The following is a 21,432-nucleotide window of genomic DNA, read 5'->3' on the forward strand; positions in this document are numbered from 1 at the left end:
TGAAAGTATTGGGACTTGGAGATTAGTAGGGTTTGGGGGGTTGACCTCTCCTACTTTTTGATTGTGCATATTTCTTCTTCTATGAGACAAGATGAGATGTAATGATGATGCAGCTGCCTCCTTTCTTATATTAAGTCATGTCATTCGAGATGAGATTGATTTGGGAAGGAGCATAGCAAAGGGTAAATGAGACTTATGATGCAAATGGAAATCCCTCCCTAGCTGAGAGGGAGGGATAAAGACCAATGATGGTAGTCCACATTTTGGCCATGCTCGAATGCTGATAAAGACCAATGATGGTAGTCCACATTTCTTTGCCTTTCTTCTTCCTATTCAAGTGAGGAATAATGTGGTCTTTGACTCCCTCCAAGAAAATCCTTCTTGCCTTGGCGTCCATCTTGTTATGTTGAGCCAACTGTTGAGGATCTGTTGGTGCGATTGAGACATTATCAACAAAATCCCAAACCCCTTGTTCCTCTAGCACCACTGCTATCCTTTCACACCATGAACAGAAGTTGGATGCACCGTCCAATCTGTCTTCAAATCTGAGACCTTGATATGCCATCCTGCCAAATTAAATCGTTGAATACAAATCACACTGGTAAAATCAATGCGCATTGCTCAGAACTCTAACCACCAAATCGATTTGATACCAGCTCCCTCTATATCGTAGAAACTTCTCCTGAAATAAAATTTGTGCTTGTTCTTCAATCTTAAGCTGAGCTTTGATATTGTTGCTTCACAAACTAGCAGGCCTAGTATATAGGCTAAAGCTAACGGGCACAACAACAATTTGGGACAAAGGCCCATTGTCACCACAACCTATGTCCCATTCTCTTCTCGGATTTCCACCAATGGGAGGAGTCCCAGTCATAGTTTTAAAACTAGGCCGGTTTGACTAGGAATCGGTTGGGTTGACCAATCCATGCCCTTGCCTGGACTGACTAGGTCAATTATCTGGTTCGGTGGCCAACTCGTTACCGATTCGGTTGGTTCGGTAATGGACTGACTGGACCAATCGAACCCGACTTAAACCGGTCGGTCTCAACGATGGGAAAAAAGGTGGGCTAGGCAGACTTGAAATCAATTTTTTTCTTGTTTAAACCATTTCCTAGCCCCTTGGTCGGTTTAGTAATGGACCAGCCAGAACGATTGAGCCCGACTTCAACCAGTCGGTCTTAGCGATGGGAAAAAAGGTAGGCTGGACAGACTTGAAATCAATTTTTTTTCTCGTTTAAACCATTTCCTAGCCTCGCTACCCTTCTCCCACGCCTATAAAGGTGACTCAACCCCTCATATTTCCTCACAACTATCTGATTGCATTTATGTGAGCATTTGTGAGGAGTTTGTGAGTAGTAGGAGTTGGTTTTTGGAGCATCATTGATTATGTGTTTTTTTCTGATCTCTATATATTACATGTAATGGACAGTGCACTCGGTGGCATTTTGATATAATAGATATATTCATGAGCATGTTTTGATCAAGTGTTGTCTTCTCTCTATTATTTTAATGCTTTGAGTTTGGAAACTTGAATGCAAATCTTTAAAAATATGATTTTTCATTAAATTTAAATATTTAGTGTACTTTTTACAAAGATTGAGTCATTGGAATCAACTAGTCTAAGTCGGAGTTGACCCTTGACCGGTTCTGAGTCCGAGTCCGAGTTTTAAAACTATGGTCCTAGTATCCCTCACTTGTGATTATTATATGTATACTAGGGTTCAAAGTGAGGCAATGATGGCTCATTCAATGGAAAGATTCAATTAAAGTGCGAGCCCTGGGAGGAGATAAGATGAATTTCCATGAAAAACTCCTTGAGAGAGAGATACTATGCAAGACCTAGGGTTGAGAGATATTCTAAGGTAAAGACTCATGTAGGGTCAAGATAGCTAAGAGAAAAGGTTTTGGATTATAAGCTGTAACATGCAAACGTTCAAGAAATCCCCAAGTCAAAGCAACTTCAAGGGTTCCCACTTGGTACAAAGGCTAATGCATCAATTATCTTGAGATTCAATCGTGAGAATGACCCCAAAATTAGAGGAGAGAAAGGGGAGATACCAGAGCAGAGGCCTATCCAATCAATTTTGCAAGATCTCACTCCTAAAGGATTTCACACCAAGCCATAGAGAGGCTACCAATCCTTAAAGGGATGAAGAAAAGGGGGAAGGAAAGTGTGAGAAGAATGATGTCTAGTTGAGTTAATGTGATCACCGAGGATCTAGGAGCAATGCGTAGCTATTGGGAAGATTGGAGTCAACATGATCTTGATTTGAGAAACTTCGCTCTTCAAGGAGGCCTAAAGAAGTAGCTTCACTAACAATAGATGCAACTACACGACAAATATAGACTTTTATACTTAGACGACAATTGTTATGGAATTTCAAGGATGCAAACACAAATTATCCTCTAGGAACATTCATTCATTCTTTGTCCAATGAGTAACACATGCAAAAATCTCCAATATTTTCAATGATTCCACTTATTCGCATTAATTAGGGCACATTACTTCACCATAAGAAATAATTCCATGCATTAGACATTTATTAAAACTTAAATATATCATTATATTGAACTTACAAGAAAAATTATATTCATGCACAATCTTGCCAAAGAGAAGCTCCAAGAGATATAGCGAAAACTTTCCACACTTCAAAATGCATTAATCATCCAAATCATTCCACAAATTACAGGCCAAAAATCCTCTAATGAGGTAGTCGAAAATCCCAAGTGTGATGATCCAATACAAATACAAATGAGGCTCATTTTTATATATATGAGCCTTTAGAAGTTCGATTTAGCCTAATTGGACTAATTGAGCCCCTAATAATATTTTGATGTACAAAATAACAACTTTGGTGATGAGCCCACCAAATAGCTCAAATATGTAAAATAAGCCTGTCTAATGAGGCTGAAATGATAAAACAATGGTGCAAAAGGCCGTTGGAAGTTCAAGATGAGTCCTTAATGTGTCATGATGAAGAGATGGGCTCCAAAAATGATGATCTAGGGGGTGGCCCCTTGATTTCAAGCAAAACATCCTGTGGTGCTCCCAAGTGGATGTGGGGCACAATCAATGGTCTCATGGATCTCCAGTGGCTCAATAACAAGTTGATTCTCCATAAGTGAGGGATAGAAGATGATTTAAGCCCTCCTATGTTTCTTTGGATGAGACAGAATCTCGTCCAGGCCCTGGATCAACTGCGAAGTGTCAAGTGGAAATGTGTGGCCAACTGGGCAACGTGGTCCAAGTGCATCATCGTCTTTGTATGGTTGGGGCACGAACAAGCAATATGTGGTGTTGAAGAAGCCCATGGTGTGGCAATCAATGCTCTGCTATGGTGGAGGCCCATGGCTCTCAACGCTCACCCTACAAGTGCCATTATGACCCTCTGGAGGGCTTGGATCCCGTATAAGGAGGCCAACTCCAAGATGAAGACCCACCTGCAATCCTGTATAAGATCCAATGTGTCTCCTCACCTTCCAGTACAACCAATCATTAGTGCAATTGAGTAAGTAATCTTGCTAATCGGCACTTCATAGTGGTATGCCCTTCCAAATGGGCTTCAAAATGTATAGGTGTTTCCTTGCTCGACAAGAGAGGTTAATAAATGACCCTATTAGGTGGTTTGAACCTCTAAGGGAGTAACAGGTCCATGGTACATTTGTCAAATGGCAGGTGTCATGTGAAATGATGGTGGAATGAAGTGGGGCAATAGGGAAGGGTCCAAGCTACATGCCATGGTACAAAGGTAGCTATAATGAGGGAAGCCCACATATTGGGTGTATGAATGTAGCAGGGAGCAATCGTGGTACATGAGTTACCCTGACCTTTGTTTTCCCCCCTTTTTCATATGCCTTTTTCCTTTTAGTGATTTATGTTTCTTTCAACTGCTCGGGGCTCTAGGGGATGAGAGCATGATGTGTATGATAAAGCAGTGATTACCCCCTAAAGGTTGGGCAATTCTTTGCCCACGAGGGGTTGGGACAATCATGGGTTCCTAAATGATGCAGGGACACTCATAGGGGCTCTAGGAACCATGGTGATGGCCATAGTGATTGGAGGTAGAGCTCATGTTTGGTTTTTGCTCATGAGCTAAATTCTTATGTCCCGACCATCTTTTGCATTTTGTGGTACATTTCTTGTTGTAAGTGGCCAAATTATGCTTTTAACTTTCTTTTTAGTTGCATCAACCTTCGGGGCATTGTTCCAAGCCCGACCTAAAGTGTGGACAAGGGGAAGGGGAGGCTAACACCTTGTGGACCCAATGGACAAATGTGGACCCGGATGGGAAAAGTGTGAAAAGGGGTTATAATGAGTGAAGGGGAGTGAGATATATGGTGTCGGGAAGCGGGACCATGCAACCAAAATCAGGGTTTCCCATGTAGTGCCACTCCTAAAGCTAGTAGCCAATAGAGGAGATCCCATGGGACTAGGATACAAGATTAACCACCAAGTTGGGACAAGGGAACAAGAGTACAATCCAAGCCCATTCTTTCCGCCGAATCCCCCCACTAATCCATGTCCAAATGTGTCCAAGAAAAGCAAGCATAAACACCCAATTACATAATGAAAAGTCATACCTTCGGGGTTGGAAGACCCACCTTCAAACATATGATCATAACAGATGGGCGAGGGCACATAATGGCTGGCTCAGGTGGCGGAGAATGGTGGCACATCGAGCTATCTGGTGGTTTGTTATGAATAAAATATAAATATAAATAATAATAGCACATCCTAAATAATGATTAATTAGTCAATGAAGAGGTATTTCCCTAAGGACATGACCATTCATGACCATTCATGACCATTCATTCATACATTTTAATATATATTATTGTATCTTCAATAGAGATCTACACATTCTAAGTTTTTTGGAGTGTTTAACCTGCTATAACGAACCTTGTTCGTTACATTGGTATAAGATCAATCCTCTAAGTATACGAACTTTGTTCATTACATTGGCATCAGAGCATTCCTCTGAGTATACAAACTTTGTTTGTTACATTGGTATCAGAGCAGTCCTTTGAGTATACGAACTTTGTTCGTTACATTGGCATCAAAGCATTCATATATATATATATATATATATATATATATATATATATATATCAGTGTTGATAATATCGCCAATATTTGAAAATATCGCGATATTTTTGGAAAAACGATATATCGCCTAGTAAATATCGCAATATTTTCCAGTTTTGAAAATATCGCGATATTTTCAAAATATCGCCAAAATATAGCGATATTATGAAAATATCGGCTAAATATCGTCATGTTTTGAAAATATTGGCTATGTTTAAAAATCTAAAAAAAATATTTTTTATGTTTGCCAATATTTACCGATATTTTCGTCGATATTGCCGATAAGATGTTTTCAGAACCCTCGCCGATATTTTGCTGATACCGATATTTTCAACACTGCTATATATATATATATAAATAATTAAAAAGGGATATTTATTAAAAAAAGAAAAGAAAGAGAGAGATAGTAAAAAATTGAAATGATAGAATTCATTAAGGATTAATACTAAAGTCCAAAGGAATAATAAAGTTTTGAAGGTTTATTGAAAAAAGAATCTTCCATACTGATTTAAAAGAAGTGAAGAAAAAAAATATGGGTTGTTTTTTTCAATATGTCCTTTTTGTTCAAAAGGATATCCTAATTGTCAAGAGTTATTTAGAGATTATAATGTTGCCCAAAATGTTACAAAACTTTTTCTTTAGCTGAATGTCTAAATGATACAAAAAAATAATCATTAGCAAAAGACATAAAACAATTAATGGCAAAATTTGGGCAACAACATACAGATTTTAATAAGGAAATGAAGAAAAAGGAATCCAAATTACAAGATAAACGCCCATCATCACCTCTACAAAACGACGTAATCAAGTGTCCCGAGAAATTGTAGTAACGATCAAGAGAAAGACAAAATAACCAAACTTCGCCAAAACAAGAAAGCGTTACAACAGGAACATGTAGATCTTGCGGATATGCATTACAAAGATGTAATGGAAAAGGACGAAGAAATTTCTCGCCCCAAAGACCATGGTGAAAAATGACTTGCACAAGTCAAGAAGACTAAGGTTACAAAGAAGGAACTCAAGAAGCACTTATCCAAACAAGAAGAGGGAAATTTATGTTTAAAGAACCTTAATAAAAATTTATTAAAACAAATCAAAAGTTTAAAAGATGAGGAGAATGATACTAAGGATAAAGTCATCAATTCAAAAAATGAAGAACTTTCATGTCTAAGGAATTATAATCAAAACCTTCTTATGCAAATAAAGAAGCTCAAAAGTGACAAGAATTTGCTAAAAGACAAGTTAGAACAATTTAATCAAGAAGAAGTATCGAAGTCCCCAATCGTAATAGTCCATGTTGAAAATAAGGGAACAGATATCGATCCAGTCAATATCACAACTCAGGAAGAAGATAAACCAACTGTAGTGAAGATATACTCAGAAGTTGCAGTTCAAATGTCAGATATTTCAAGTGAAGATTCTATAACTACATTAGTGCCTAAAGTAAAGTAGGAAAGCCAAAACAGAAGAACTCTTTATCGACGTCCAAATCACAAGAGTAGACTTTTCAATCAATCTACGAATTTGTATCACTCAGAACATAAACAACAAATTTATATTCCAAAGAATTCTAAAGTTTGCACTATCCAATCCTATGAAACAATTCATCACAAGTTTCCAGTAACCGCAAGGTTCCACAAAAGATTAATTTAGGATGGTTTGATCCCTTCTCAGGTCAACAATTTTATTAATCACTCAAAGGATCATATCGTTTTGTATCAACGAAGATGACAGTTTCGAGACGAGAAGACATTCAAAACAAGAAAAGAGATCAAGCCTTTCATCAGTAAGCTTTGAGGACAAAGCTTTTTGAGGAGGAAGGCAATGTTATGAATGAAATATAAATATAAATAATAATAACACATCATAAATAATGATTAATTAGTCAGTGAAGAGGTATGTCCCTAAGGACATGACCATTCATGAAGAGGCACCTGCCTAGGGTATATAAGCAGGGCCTCACTCTCATTTGTAACATCATTCTCATTCATACATTTTAATATATATTATTGTATCTTCAATGGATATCTACATATTCCAAGTCTTTTGTAGTGTTTAACTTGCTATAATGAACCTTGTTCGTTACATTGGTATCAGAGCAGTCCTCTGAGTATACGAACTTTGTTCATTACATTGACATTAGAGCATTCCTCTGAGTATACAAACTTTGTTCGTTACATTGGTATTAGAGCAGTCCTCTGAGTATATGAACTTTGTTCGTTACATTGGCATCAGAGCATTCCTTTGAGTATACAAACTTTGTTCGTTACATGGCTGCAAGGGGCTGCTCGCTGCCGGCCGAAGACATATCTAGGAGAAAATTCAAAGGAGTCCATTCAGAGACAATCTATCTGGTTGGACTTCTGCTCCATATATTCTAGATTGTGTAGTCTTTGAACAATTACCAATCTCCTATCTTCACATCCAAACTCAATTGTTGCAACTTCTTCCATTTTACAGGCATCTTGGGAGGATGCTCCTGTCTGATAATAAGGACCTCTATATGCATGAATTTATCTACAAATTGATTGAAATCCTCATTCTTTGCGTGAAAAAGAATCAAAGGAGTTCATTCAGAGACAAGATTTGGGCTTTGTTGATGATTGATCCTCTTCAATTGGAGATGCTGAAAATAATAAGGTATATCCAATATCTGAAAATTTTATCTGCCTCAAAATTGATTAGCTATCTGTGGATTGACTCAACAATAAATTTTGCATAGCAGAATTGTACTGAAATTGTTCTTGATGCCATCCATCAATGTAAGCATGCACACATTTATTGTCTGATCATCATTCAGACCTAAAATTACTGATATCATAGAAATGATTTCTCTGGACGAACATGGGAAACATTGGCTTTGAAAGAAGTATTGAGGCTTGGAGCCTATTTTCCTTTCTCCAAATAACGACTGAGTAGGGTTTTCTTCCCTTGGACACAGAAATTATTGATTTGGATGTTGACATCAACACAGAATTTTCCCTCGGGGATGATAAGTATCTGTTCAATTGCTTGGGTAGACACAAGACAAGGGACTTGGATTCTGTCTGCAAGGAGTGTGTCTCTCTAACGAAATTGTAACAGTTAACACAGGGGATGACTCTCTGGGGGAAATGATCCATAGAGGGGACTACAGACTTGGCTAAGCCACAGTCCCAAAGTTCTGATACAATCTTTGTCATCCCTAAGCCTACCCTATACAGACTTCCTCAGCTTATAAGGGGACTCATTCTTGATCTCAGAGGTCAATAACATCACACAAGGCATCTATTAGTTCTCCAGACTCAGTGACTTCAGTCAACACCCTTCTTGGGAAGCCTGTGCAGATGACGCAGACTTAGAGTGACGGGTAGATCCTCTTTTCTTATGATCCATTTCATTTATAGATGATATCACCCTAACTTGGAAAACTGATATTGTAGAAACGAGCAACTAATCGACTTAGCCAGATACTGAGGATTTTGGAGGATTACTATATTAAATCTGCTTGGGAGCTATAACTACTTGAATTCTGGTTCAAATTGCATTCTGGGTCTCAGGACCATCAATAGGATGTAAGGAATTCCACTCAAAACTGCTAAATGTGCTACCATAATTTTGGGGAGTCCAACATAAGAGCTATTTGATCTTTCATTAACTAGTCAAGACTCATGAAACAGACCTGTTAGCCTCTAACCAGAAGCTACTTGTTATTTTTTTTCTTTTTCTTTATGGGACCCTTGAAATCTTTGAAGAATTGTTCATGAGCTGTCAATTTGAGGTGACTTGGAATGATTCAGGCGACTCATATGATGGATAGGACAGCCTTTGTAAGATTCCATGAGAATTTTCACAGTAACTCTAAAGTTGATGTGTTGCATACAAAACTGCCTTGGGACCCAAGTGCAATTTTTAGAGGCTTAAGTTGCAGTTTAAAATACCACAGTTTGGTCACTGAAATGAATATGCTAATGCTGCGTGTTCCGTTGATTATTCCATTTTGGAGGATAAATTTCTTTTTTTTAGAGTGAGGAGTTTAATGCCAAAATGAGTACAAAGTTACAAACCATCAATAAAGTCTCCGCACAGGCCTTGATAAATAAATGGTCAAACTCGATTTAGGAGGCTTTGAAATGCAATGTTGCGATAATTGTGATTGGGATTAAATCGACGAGGGACCGGAAAAAGAAAAAATAAAAAAACAGGATAAACTCGTTAAAAATCAGGAAATTTAAAAAATACAAAAAATACAAAAATGCGATTTTTTGCGGTCTGATCGCGATTTTTTTTTTGAAGTTGCTGATTTAATCGTTTTAGGGAAAAACTCGCGATTAAATCACAATTTTCACAACACTGTTGAAATGCATGGGCTATACTCCAGGGGTCCTAAAATTATATTCCAACGCCCAAGTATTACAACTTAAGATAAAAATTTTGGACTCCAGCCTCTTTAAATTATTAACAAGGCCATGGAATATAAACACCCGTTTGAGGGTCTTTTACAGAGGATGAAAAATGTTGATTTTCTAGTGCAATCAAGACTTGTACAATTTTTATTTTTCAAACAGATAATTTCTTCCAATGATATAATTAGACTTCTTTAGTGCATTCCAATCATCAAGCAGTTATACATGAAAAATATCAACCATTCACTTCTTCAATAGAGCAATAGAGATCACAATAGAAAATGAGACAAGAGACAAGAGACACCAAAATTTAGGCCGGTGGCCAGGGCAAAACCGACAAAGGGAAAACCCAGAAATCTTTCCTTATGAGAGTTAAATTCATCAAAATTATTCCAGTCAAAAATTCCAATCCCCGACCTCAATAATGCCAAGTCAAACCAGTCAAATGATAGAGAGATGGTCAACGCTGGTCCAAGTCAAGGTCTGCAACAGAGGGGCCAAATTTTGGCCTGAGGCAGCTGCTCAAAGGGCCGAAATTCGGCCTGCAACATCCTAGTCAAAACTCGGTCAAATCACAGAAGTTGACTGCTGGTGAACTCTCAGTCAACAAACCCAGAACAGAGCAAAAACTCGGTTAAAGATAGTCAACGAACCATGAAGAATCTCAGCCTCCAAAACCACTCGAGTTTGGTCAAACAGAGAGAAACGAACCATAGTCAACACAAGTCAAACAGAGAGAAACGAACCATAGTCAACACAAGTCAAACAGATGTCAAGAGACTGGTGAATGCGGAAGTCAAATTTCCTTCTCCTTCCCTTCACACACGTGATCTTCTTCTTGATGTTTCAGATCGAAGGTTGTGAGTTTATGTGATGTCAAATGAAGGTCAACAAGCTTCTATTCATATGTGTACTTGGAGGAGAGTTTTGACCTTGGGGTCAAACCCTTTCATTGAGTGGGGCCGACTTCACCAAGTGAGGCTGACTTGGTCAACATGTAAAATTCAAATTTTCTCCTTCACTTTGCCAATGAAAATACTGACAGCTACCAAATTTTCAACAAAAAATACCCTCAGTGTTGACCTTTGATGACAGTTGCGCACTGTGTGATAACATGATGCAAGGATTCTTGCAAAAGCATTGCTGGAACAATGTACGTAGGTCAGAAATGCAATATTTTGTTATTTTTAACTTTTAAAAGTGTTACGTGTAAAGGAAAAACTGAGTAATCTGTAAAACTTGTCATAGTTTTATGATATATCTTAAGATAGACCTTAAGTTAAGGCTTAGTGTTGTTATTTCTATTTATTTCTATGGACTGTTGATAATAACAATTCACTCAGGAATTATTGGATACTTTAAGCACTGCTTATTTAATAAACATGCATCTGTAAAAACTATTTTTGTTTGACAGTACAATATGGAAAGTTTTCAACATGCTTTGTCTTGCTCATTTCGAAGTGTGGAATCACTTTACTGATCTGGTATACACTAACACATAAAATGCATGAATCAGGGTCTTACTGTGAAGGAAATGGAAGAACTCCAGGAAGACATAAAGATGCATCTAGAGTTAGATCGAGCAACTCCAACACACATTGAATTTTGGGAGGTGCGTATCTATGCCTTCAGAGTTTTAAATCATTCCCATTTTAGATCTTTCTGTGAAGTAATATTTCATATCCTGTATGATATTTTATATGGTTTAACCTGCAACTCCGTGGACTTGAATTAAAATCAGTACTGAATAATTTAGTTGAGAATAGTAGTTTATGGAACACCTTGATTTGAAGCTGTTTCCCCTTTGCTTGGTCACATGGAGATTAATTGGAGGAAGTTGAACGCCAGAATTTTCATCTTCCAGTTTCAGTACATCCGTTTTTGATAAATTCCAGAGTCGCTTTGTGTTATTTTGTCTGATATATTCTGACAGATCCTGGCAGCATATTTATCCATAGAAACTTTAGCCCAATAGCCAACATTAATCAATAAATTAATGAATATGCTTTTTCTAAATTACGACTTAGGAAAGAAATAAATAATACTTGCTCCTATCGAACAAGCACCTAAAGCGAACTTTCCTGCATGGTAGACACTTAGCATATGCAGAAGAGGTTCTGATGCTACAAACATCAACACTCCCTCCTAGCAAGGAAGGCATTCTCCACCACCCCAACTTGTCTTTGTAGAAAACAAATTTCCCCTTCACCAAGGGTTTGGTGAGAATGTTTGCCACGTGCTCATTTGTGGATATGTACTGCAACCTCATAACACCCCTCTGGACCTTGTCTCTAATGAAGTGGTACCTGATCTCGATATAATGCTTGCATCTTTTATCAAACACTGGATTTTTCGAGAGCTTGATGCAACTTTGATTATCATAGTGAATCACTTTCGGATCCAACTCTAGACGAAACAACCCTGTCAGCAACTTGCGAAGCCAAATGGCCTCACAAATTGCCAAATTTGCCGCCTTATACTCAACCTTTGCTGAGCTAAGTGCTACAGAATTTTGCTTCCTGTTGAACCATGAGATCATAGCTGACCCTGAACTGAAATAGCAACCCGAAGTACACTTGCTATCCACTGCACTCCTAACTCAATCTGAATTCGTGTCGCCCTACAATTGCACTTGACCAATCATGACATACCTGAGTCCATACTCCACTATACCTCTCAAGCACCCGAGCACGTGTTTTGCTGCCACCCAATGTATCCTCCTAGGCTTCATCATAAACTGGATCATGTTGTTCACATAAAAACAAATATCCATCTTGGTGTTGGTAATCATGGGTATTGACGTAGGCCTACAATCCTCCATCCCAAATCTCTCCAGGATATCAACCACATACTTGCCCTGCCCAAGGAATATCTCTCTTGACTGTTGCCACACCTCCAATTCTAAAAAGTTGTGCATCACCTCCATATCCTTAAGCTCGAACTCTGAAGCAAGGTACTCCTTGCAGATCTCCATAAGCCTCTTAGATATCGTTAGAAAGAGATCATCGACATAGAGCACCAAGATAAGTGGATCGTCGCAAACAAGTACTTAGTACAAGTTGGAATTCACCTCACTCTTGGTGAAGCCCAAGCCTAGTCGATACCCATCAATGATTGAGTACCATGCTCTAGGTGCCTGCTTAAGTTCGTATAATGCCTTCTTCAACCTGCATACATGGGACTCCCTCCTACGCTCCTCAAGTCCCTGAGGCTGCTCAATATACACCTCCTCCTCAATGACCCCATTGAGGAAGGTTGTTTTCACGTCCATCTGATGTATCCTTCATCCCATCTCTGACACAATGGAAATAACAACCCTGATAGATGCATATTTAGTGACAAGAGAAAACGTCTCCTCATAGTCTACTCCCTCCTTTGGCGAGAACCCGCTCGCCATGTACCTTGCCTTATACTTCTTGACATTGCCATCAACAACATGTTTGATCTTATATACCCATTGAGAAGTGGCCATTGATTTCTCCTCAGGCCTCGACACATTCTCCTAGACATCATTCTTAATGATGGAGTTGTATTTCTCCACTATGGCATCCCTATAAGCTTGTTGGCCTATGCCTCCTCAAAAATGAAAGGTTTGGTGTCATTGATGCTACTTGTCAAGGCCATGTAGTTGAAAAATCTCCTTAGCGGTCTACTCTCCTTAAAGGTGTTGCTAGGAGCCTCCATAGGCTCCTCAACATCTCTCAAGGTTTGCTCGACCCATCTCAATCTCCTCCTGATTGAGCTCGAAGGAACCTCTCTCTCCTCCTCTTGATCAGAAGATTGAGTCCCAACTGTTGGTGCTGCTAGCCCTTCCTTAGCCTTTGAAGCTCCTCGCTCTTGATCTTCTGCCACTACTGGATCTGTACCATGTGACCTCCTAAAGGTCCTACCCTCCTTGTATTTGACATCCCTACTTACAATAGTCTTTCTTTGTGTTGGAATGTGGACCTTATATGTCTTTGAAGTTTCGTTGTTTCGAACAAATATGCCCTTCCCTATTGAGGGCTTCAACTTAGTCCTCTTCTTTGAAGGTATGTGGACATAAAAAAGTTGTGGAAGTGGCTTACCTCCGTTTTCACTCCTATGAAAGCCTCCTCAGGAGTTTTGTCCTCCAAAATCCCTTGAGAACACCTTTTCTGCAAATAGACAATTGTGTTGCATGCCTCTGCGGACAAAAACATGGGAAGATCCTGATCATGGATCATAAACTTGGCTTCCTTGATGACTTTGTTTTTCCTCTCCACCACTCCATTTTGCTGCGGATTATATGGCGCTATTAGCTGCTTATTGCTTCCTCGCAAAAAGTCTTGAGATTGTTGGAGGTATAGTTGCCCCCGTTATCCGATCTCAGGATCTTGATCTTCATCCCCGCCTGGTTTTCCACAAGAGCCTTAAACTCGTGAAGCCAACTAAAGACCACATCCTTGGTCTTTAGTATCTATGTCCAAGTCCTCTCGACCAAATCTTCTATGAATATCACATAATAGCAATACCCTGTCACAAATTCCACTGACATAGAACCACACACCTCTGAATGTATCATATACAACACACCCTTGGACTTGCTCTCACTGCTTAGAAAAGTAGCCTTGGCATACTTGCCATGTGCAGATCCCTTGCACACTCCATCCTTCTCTATACTGAACTTCAGAAGAGTAATGACCATCTCCTGTAACAATGGTAAAGCTCTATAGTGCAAGTGACCCATCCTCTTGCGTCACAACTCACACAAGTTGTCACTGTCATGCACTAGGGCTCATACTGGTTTCCCTCTCAACAAGTACAGGTTACCTTCTTTACCTCCAATCACTCTCCTCGAGCTAAGATTAGATCCACTTGGCCTGACATGTATTTGTCCACCTGCAAAGTTAACTTCAAAACCCTTGTCCTCTATGGCCGATATTGAGAGTAAATTCTTCTCAAGCCCTAGTACATACATTACCTCATTCACCTCCATTGGACTCTCAGAATCTAACTGAAAATATATGGTCCCCACTCCCTCTTTTGCATACTTTGCATTGTCACCAAGCTCCACATGTAGGTTTCTGTGCTCCTTTTCCATACTGGTGAAGAGATCTATAGATCCTATCATGTGACGAGATGCTCCATTGTCCAAGAACCACACCCCCTGTGTAATGGTGCTAGAATGACAAGACACCAATGGGAACTCTTTCTCAAACTTGGTGGCCAACTCATCTATCTGTGTAGATGCTACACAAGTGCCTTTCCCTTGCCCTTCTTCTTCTTTGGACTTTGACTTGCAAATTGGCCAAACTTGTGACATACAAAGCATTTCACATTGCTCATGTCTCTCTTCTTGTCAATTTGTGAAGTAGTTCCTCCAATCGGGTTTTGTTTGGCTTTTGTCTTGCCCTTCCTTGCCTGATTGGCAAGTGCAAGGTTCTCCTCATCCCCACCCTGATGTTGTCCTCTAGACAATGACTCCTCCCAAATATCCTTCTGAGCGAAGTCATTTGATAATCTACCCCAATCAGGAATTTTTTCTTGTGCTAGAACACTTGTCACAAAAGTAGCCCATTGTTTTGTGAATCCGCTCAAGGCTATCCTTACGAGCTCCTTATTTGATGCAACTTTCCCAACCACTCCAAGTGCATCTTGAATTTGATGAATCCTAGTGAGATATGGTTCCACTGTGTCTTATCTAGTGATCTTGTTGTTCCTTAACTTTTCCATCAACACCATTTTCCGATTTTCGGGCATCACTCTAGTATAAATTTGTTAGAGTGGTCTGCATCTCCTTGGCACTCTTCTTTCTTAATAGGTGAGGGATCACTTGAGCCTTCGCTGCATCCATGATGATACATCAAGCTTTCAGATCCTTCAAATTATGGGCGACCAATTCTGTAGCATCAGTAGGAGGTGCAACTTGAGTTTCTACAAACTCCCATAAATTGTTCTCCATGTGTTAAAATTGGCAACTAGGGCCAAACTCCATGTGGGCCACCTTATTTATGGCAGCTGATATTTTTCTTGGATTCCTCTCATCGAGAGGTGTAGGATTGATTTAATGATCATCCGATTCCGACATGTATTCATGGAGATATGAATTTATTTGTATTCTTGACAATTTGTCAAGGTCGACCAGCAAGCAAAACAATGTTTTACACCCCTAGCGTATCCTCCACATGGCATATAAAAGGAGGAGACCTTGTGGCATTATTCCACTCATCCCATCGCTCCTTCTCTCTCTCCTACGCATTAGAGGAGCAGGTCTCTCACACGTGTGGCTGGAAGAAGGAGGACGTAGAATTAGGGCAGCGTTGACTTGGGTTGACTGTGGAGCAGAAACGCTGATTCTTGACAGGGTTGACCAGCGTGGGGGATCCCTTGACTGCGGTTTGGGTTGGGCAGCCTCTCCTAGGCTAGCCGCATTTCTAATCAACATTTCGGATCCCTGTTTGACCACCCTTTGACCAACATTGACTTCCAAGGGTTGATCACAGATCAATACTTGCGTTGATTGCAGTTTGACCATCATTTCGGACTGTTTTGGGCTATACGTTCTTGCTGTTGGAGGCCAAGTTGACTTGAGGTCAATTCTGACATGTTTGACCAGCTTTGACTTTGCTGGTTAGGGTTTTGTTGCAGCTGTCATAAAATTACAGATTTGTGTAATTGTACTATCTCTCTCTCTACTGAATTATTAAAGAATATAAGAAGAATTGATCAAGGGTTTCCCTGCATTGGGGTCTATCCTTCGTTGGTGCCACATCTTGTGTCCTCTTGTCTTGGCTTGTCTTCTACTGTTTACATTTATGTTCTATTTGCATTGTACTATCATGTTGATGTGATTGCTATTTTGGAAATTGATATTGGGCTAATAAGAAAATTTGAAGTAAATTGCTCTTAAGCATAGAACATACCATCATTTAACATGGTATCAGAGCTGAGGTGAAGACAAAGCCCAAGCAAGAGTGAAAGAGCAATCACCAAATACAGTTGGAAAGGTCAAAAGGCTTCATGGGTTCCTCATCCCACTTCCCGCCCAAAGACAAGCTCTGTGAGAAGTCTGACTATCACAGATGGAAGATGTCTCTTGATCTGATATTAAGAAGGGCAAGGACGAAGATATTCAATCCTACTTCTTAAGGATCACTGAGGTCAAGAATGATCTTCTATCGATTGGAGAAGTCATTCTTGACAGGGAACTAACTATCACTACCCTTGAAGGGCTCCCATCTGAATGGTATATATTTAGAACCACTCTTCTCAACAATGATCGAATTCCAGGGTTTGAAGAATTGATGTCGAGATGCATTCAAGAAGAGACAAGGATGGTGGAGCAAGAAATGCCTTCAAGCAAAGGCAACCCCACTGCTTTCTCCTCTCATGCCAAAAGGAGAAATAATTCTGGGTCTAAAGGCAATTTCAAAGGAAAGCCCAGATCGAAGGGAAGATGCTTTGTTTGGAATAAATTTGGCCTCTATGCGAGGGAGTGTCCAAATAGAAAGGACACATCACATGATGATGAACAAAATCACTCTAGGGGCAACTCCAACAACAATCAAAGGAATGGCAGGTTCAATGGCAAAGGAAAGAGGAATGCGGGAAATCAAGGAAATGGTCAACCCTCCAAGAAAGCAAGGAACTCCAGGTATGAATCAAATGTTGTTAATAATAAGCAAGATGAGTATTATCTGATATCGACCCTCTCCACTACCTCTCCTCCGGACTCGTTGGGCAATTGGCTTATTGATAGTGGTGCCTCAAGGCACTTCACTAGTTACAAGGAAGTTCTCTCTAATCTGATAGAGAAGGAGACAAACTTGGAGATTATTCTTGGAGACAATTCCACCTATCCCGTAAAGGGTGTAGGGAATGTTACTCTTCAATTAAATCAGGGTAACATGATCCATTTGCAAGAAGTCTTATATGTACCTGATCTCAAGAAGAACCTGGTGTCCATTTCAGCAATGGAAGACAAAGGCTACAAGGTGGCATTCATCGATGGCAAGGTACGTGTTTGGAAAAAGAATTTTAAAGATGCTTTCACTCTTGGGTTCTGGGTTGACTCTTTATATCAAGTTGGAGGAAGTCCGTTGGGAGTCATGTCTTGCGACACATCTCTACAATCTGAACTATGGCACCAGAGGTTTGCCCACCTTCATTATAAGGCTCTACCCGATGTGAGACAGATGGTGACAGGGATGCTCAAGTTCAAAGTAGAGCATGAAGGTGTATGTTCGGGATGTGCCGAAGGAAATCTCAAAAGGGGACCATTCCCCTCAAGCCATAGCAAGTCTATAGATATATTGTAGTTGTTCCACTCCGACATATCTGGTATGATAACCGTAAACTCTTTGGGAGGATATCTATATTATCTCACTTTTACAGATGATTATTCTCGCAAGACTTGGATATACTTCTTGAAAAGGAAGGATGAAGAGTTCACCTGGTTCCGTCACTTCAAGGCCTTGATTGAAAATCAAACCGAGAAGAAAATCAAGATATTAAGGACTGATAATGGGATCGAGTATGAATCTAATGAGTTCCATGACTTTTGCAAAGAAATTCGCATTAAGAGGGAGACCCCAACACCATACACTCCTGAGCAGAATGGTGTGGCTGAAAGGAAGAATCGTACGATTGTGGAAGCCGTTCGTGCCATGCTCCATGATCAAAGGCTTCCGAAGTTTCTATGGGCCGAAGCTGCGAATACTGCCGTATATGTTCAAAACCGATGCCCTCATCAAGCATTGGATTCCAAGACTCCCAAAGAAATGTTCAATGGTAAGAAACCTGATGTCTCTCATTTTAGAATTTTTGGAAGTCTCGTATATTTTCATGTGCCGAAAGAGGAAAGAAGCAAATTGGGTGCGTTTGGAAATAAAGGAATCTTTGTGGGCTATAGCCAAAATTCTAAGGGCTATAGAATCTATGTGGCTGGTCAAAGGGAAGTTGAGATAAGTCATGATGTCACCTTTGATGAAGATATGGCTCTTAGCAAGGTTGACAATCTTCCTATTCTAAGGAAAGATAAAGACGCTGACACCAGGAAGCCGGATGAAAAGGAAGATGAAACGATGCTCGATGTTGAAGGACCTATGGATCCTATTGATCCCCCTCTGCAAGAGTCTTCCTCCTCTAGGAAGAGGCCCTCATGGCTTAGGGGGACACTTGAAGATGTCGAGAGACATATTGCACCCAGAGGGACTTTCTGTGAAAGCAAGAAGCCGACTAGGTATCAGGGATACTTGTCTATAATGAGCACCATCATTCAAAACGAGGCTACATCGTTCAAAGAAGCCGTGAAGCATCAAGTATGGAAGGATGCTATGAATGAATAATATGAGTCCATCATGAAGAATGATGTCTGGGATGTGGTCCCCAGACCCCAGAACAAATCAATTGTCACCTCAAAATGGCTTTACAAAATCAAGCATGGAGCTGATGGGAGTGCTGAAAAGTACAAGGCTTGCTTTGTTGCTCAAGGCTTCTCTCAAAAGGAAGGTATGGATTACGATGAGATATTTGCACCAGTTGCCTGATACACCACCATCCGCTTGATCATAGCTCGTGCTGCTTCGCAAGGATGGAACCTACATCAGATGGATGTCAAGATTGTGTTCTTGCATGGTTCGATTAAAGAGGAAGTCTATGTGGAACAACTCGAGGGGTTTGAGATTCATAATCGGGAATCTCATGTATGCAAGTCGAAGAAAGCTCTCTATGGGCTGAAGCAAGCAGCTCAAGCTTGGTATGAGAGGATCGATAGCTATTTGATGAAGCTGAGATTCACTAGGAGTGAAGCTGATCCGAACCTTTACTTTAAGGTTCAAGATGATAAGCCTCTCATATTGGTGCTGTATGTTGATGACCTCTTTCTGACTGGTGCAGGCTCTCTCATTCACAAATGTAAGAGGGAGTTATCTTCCGAATTTGAGATGAAGGACCTAGCACTGATGCACTACTTCCTAGGGTTGGAGGTCTGGCAAAAGCCAGGAGAAATTTTCCTATCTCAAGGAAAATACGTGGTAAAGATATTGGAGAGATTTGGGATGGTGGACTGCAAGCCCGTGACTACCCCGATGGAGCTTAACTTCAAGAAGTTATGTGGTAGTGCTGTTGGACTTGTATTGGGAAATGCTTTGGAGTATCGTCAACTTATAGGAGCACTGATGTTCTTGGTGAACTCTCGTCTGGATATATGTTTTGCAGTCAACACGTTGAGCCAATACATGGTTGAGCCTCATCACTCACATTGGATTGGTGCGAAGAATCTTCTGAGATATCTTCGGGGCACAATCACTTATGGACCGAGATACACTGCTGGAGATGTGAGGCTGCATGGTTATTCCAATGCTGATTGGGCAGGGAGTGTGGTGGACTGCAAGAGCACTTTCGGGTGCTGTTTCTCTTTGGGTTCTGCTTCGATATCCTGGATGAGTAGGAAGCAGAAGTAGGTGGCGTTGAGCACCGCTGAGGCCAAATACATTGTAGCGAGTATGGCCTCCTGTGAAGCTGTCTGGTTATGAAAGCTCTTTAGTGAGCTGTTTGGAAATACGCTGGATACTACCGTGATCCTCTGCGACAACCAGAGTGGGATTTATTTATCAGAGAATCTCGTATTTCATGATCGCTCCAAGCATATCGATATCAGGTACCACTTTATTCGGGATATGGTACAACGAGGAGCAATAATGCTCCATCATATTGGGACTGATGAGCAGGTCGCCGACATTCTGACGAAGCCCCTGGGAAAGGTCAAATTCTTGACTTTCTGAGAACGATTAGGAGTCATGGAGAGACCCTCTTATCCTGTATGATACGTACATTGAGCTCTGGGAGCTCCAGGGGGCTTGGGGCACTTCTTGGAGCGATAAGCAACCATAGGGTGAGCGGTTCAGCCTTCCCCTAGTGGTTTGCTGTGTACAGGGTGAGTGGTTCAGCCTTCCACTGTGATAACCCATGGCGACATGTAGGCATGATGAGTGGTTCATCCTTCTCATGCTGAGACATCCTACCCATGCAGTCTGGGACTCATGGGAGGTACCTCTCATCTGGCCAATGAGTAGGGAAATGAGGATAAGAACCATAGTAGTACCGATGGACGCATCGTGTAATTACCGTGCTCCCTATGCTAGGATGATATTGATCTGGAATCAATTGGAACTGACTTCGGGTCAGTAAGAGTGGTATGAGACACTCTTTATTTGGAAATGATTTCGGATCAGTAAGAGTGGTATGACACACTCTCTTCATTGAGACTGACTTCAGGTTAGTAAGACTGCTATTAGACACTCTCTTTTATCTGGGATTGACTTCGGGTCAATAGAGGATGGTATGATACATTCTTGATCACTTCTTCTTCATAGTTTAACAGAGCGGAGCAGTGCAGAGCAATGCATTGATGGAAGAAATAGTACCGACAGTTAGATGGATTAGCAGATGGAGTTCTCCCTAGTTGAGAGGGAGTGTTAAAATTGGCAACTAGGGCCAAACTCCATGCGGGTCACCTTATTTATGGCAGCTGATATTTTTCTTGGATTCCTCTCATCGAGAGTTGTAGGATTGATCTAACGATTATCTGATTCTGACATGTATTCATGGAGATATGAATTTATTTGTATTCTTGACAATTTGTCAAGGTCAACCAGCAAGCAAAACAATGTTTTACACCCCCAACTTATCCTCAACATGGCATATAAAGGAGGAGACCTTGTGGCATTATTCCACTCATCTCATCACTCATTCTTCTCTCTCTCCTACGCATTATAGGAGTAGGTCTCTCACACGTGTAGCTAGAAGAATGAGGACGCAAAATTAGGGCAACATTGACTTGGGTTGACCGTGGAGCAGAAAGGTTGATTCTTGGCAGCATTGACTAGTGTGGGGGATACTTTGACTGCGGTTTGGGTTGGGCAGCATCTCCTAGGCTAGCCGCATTTTTGATCAGCATTTCGGACCCTTGTTTGACCACCCTTTCACTAGCGTTGACTG

The 21,432-nt window shown here is 40.5% G+C and overlaps 1 protein-coding gene across 1 annotated transcript in view; it reads left to right on the forward strand.

Annotated features, from left to right (window-relative positions):
• LOC149151867 (cactus-binding carboxy-terminal, cactin) overlaps positions 1-21,432 on the forward strand; it is a 234,872-nt gene that overhangs the window by 102,512 nt on the left and 110,928 nt on the right. Inside the window, exon 7 of the mRNA XM_089438382.1 lies at positions 10,988-11,083. Within this exon, the coding sequence (XP_089294508.1) occupies positions 10,988-11,083 (96 nt within the window). The remainder of the gene's footprint in view (positions 1-10,987; positions 11,084-21,432) is intronic.

This window comes from Pinus tabuliformis, chromosome 9 (assembly GCF_031772625.1).
Source record: "Pinus tabuliformis cultivar Carrire ecotype Pingquan chromosome 9, CPIR1, whole genome shotgun sequence".
NCBI lineage: Eukaryota > Viridiplantae > Streptophyta > Pinopsida > Pinales > Pinaceae > Pinus > Pinus tabuliformis.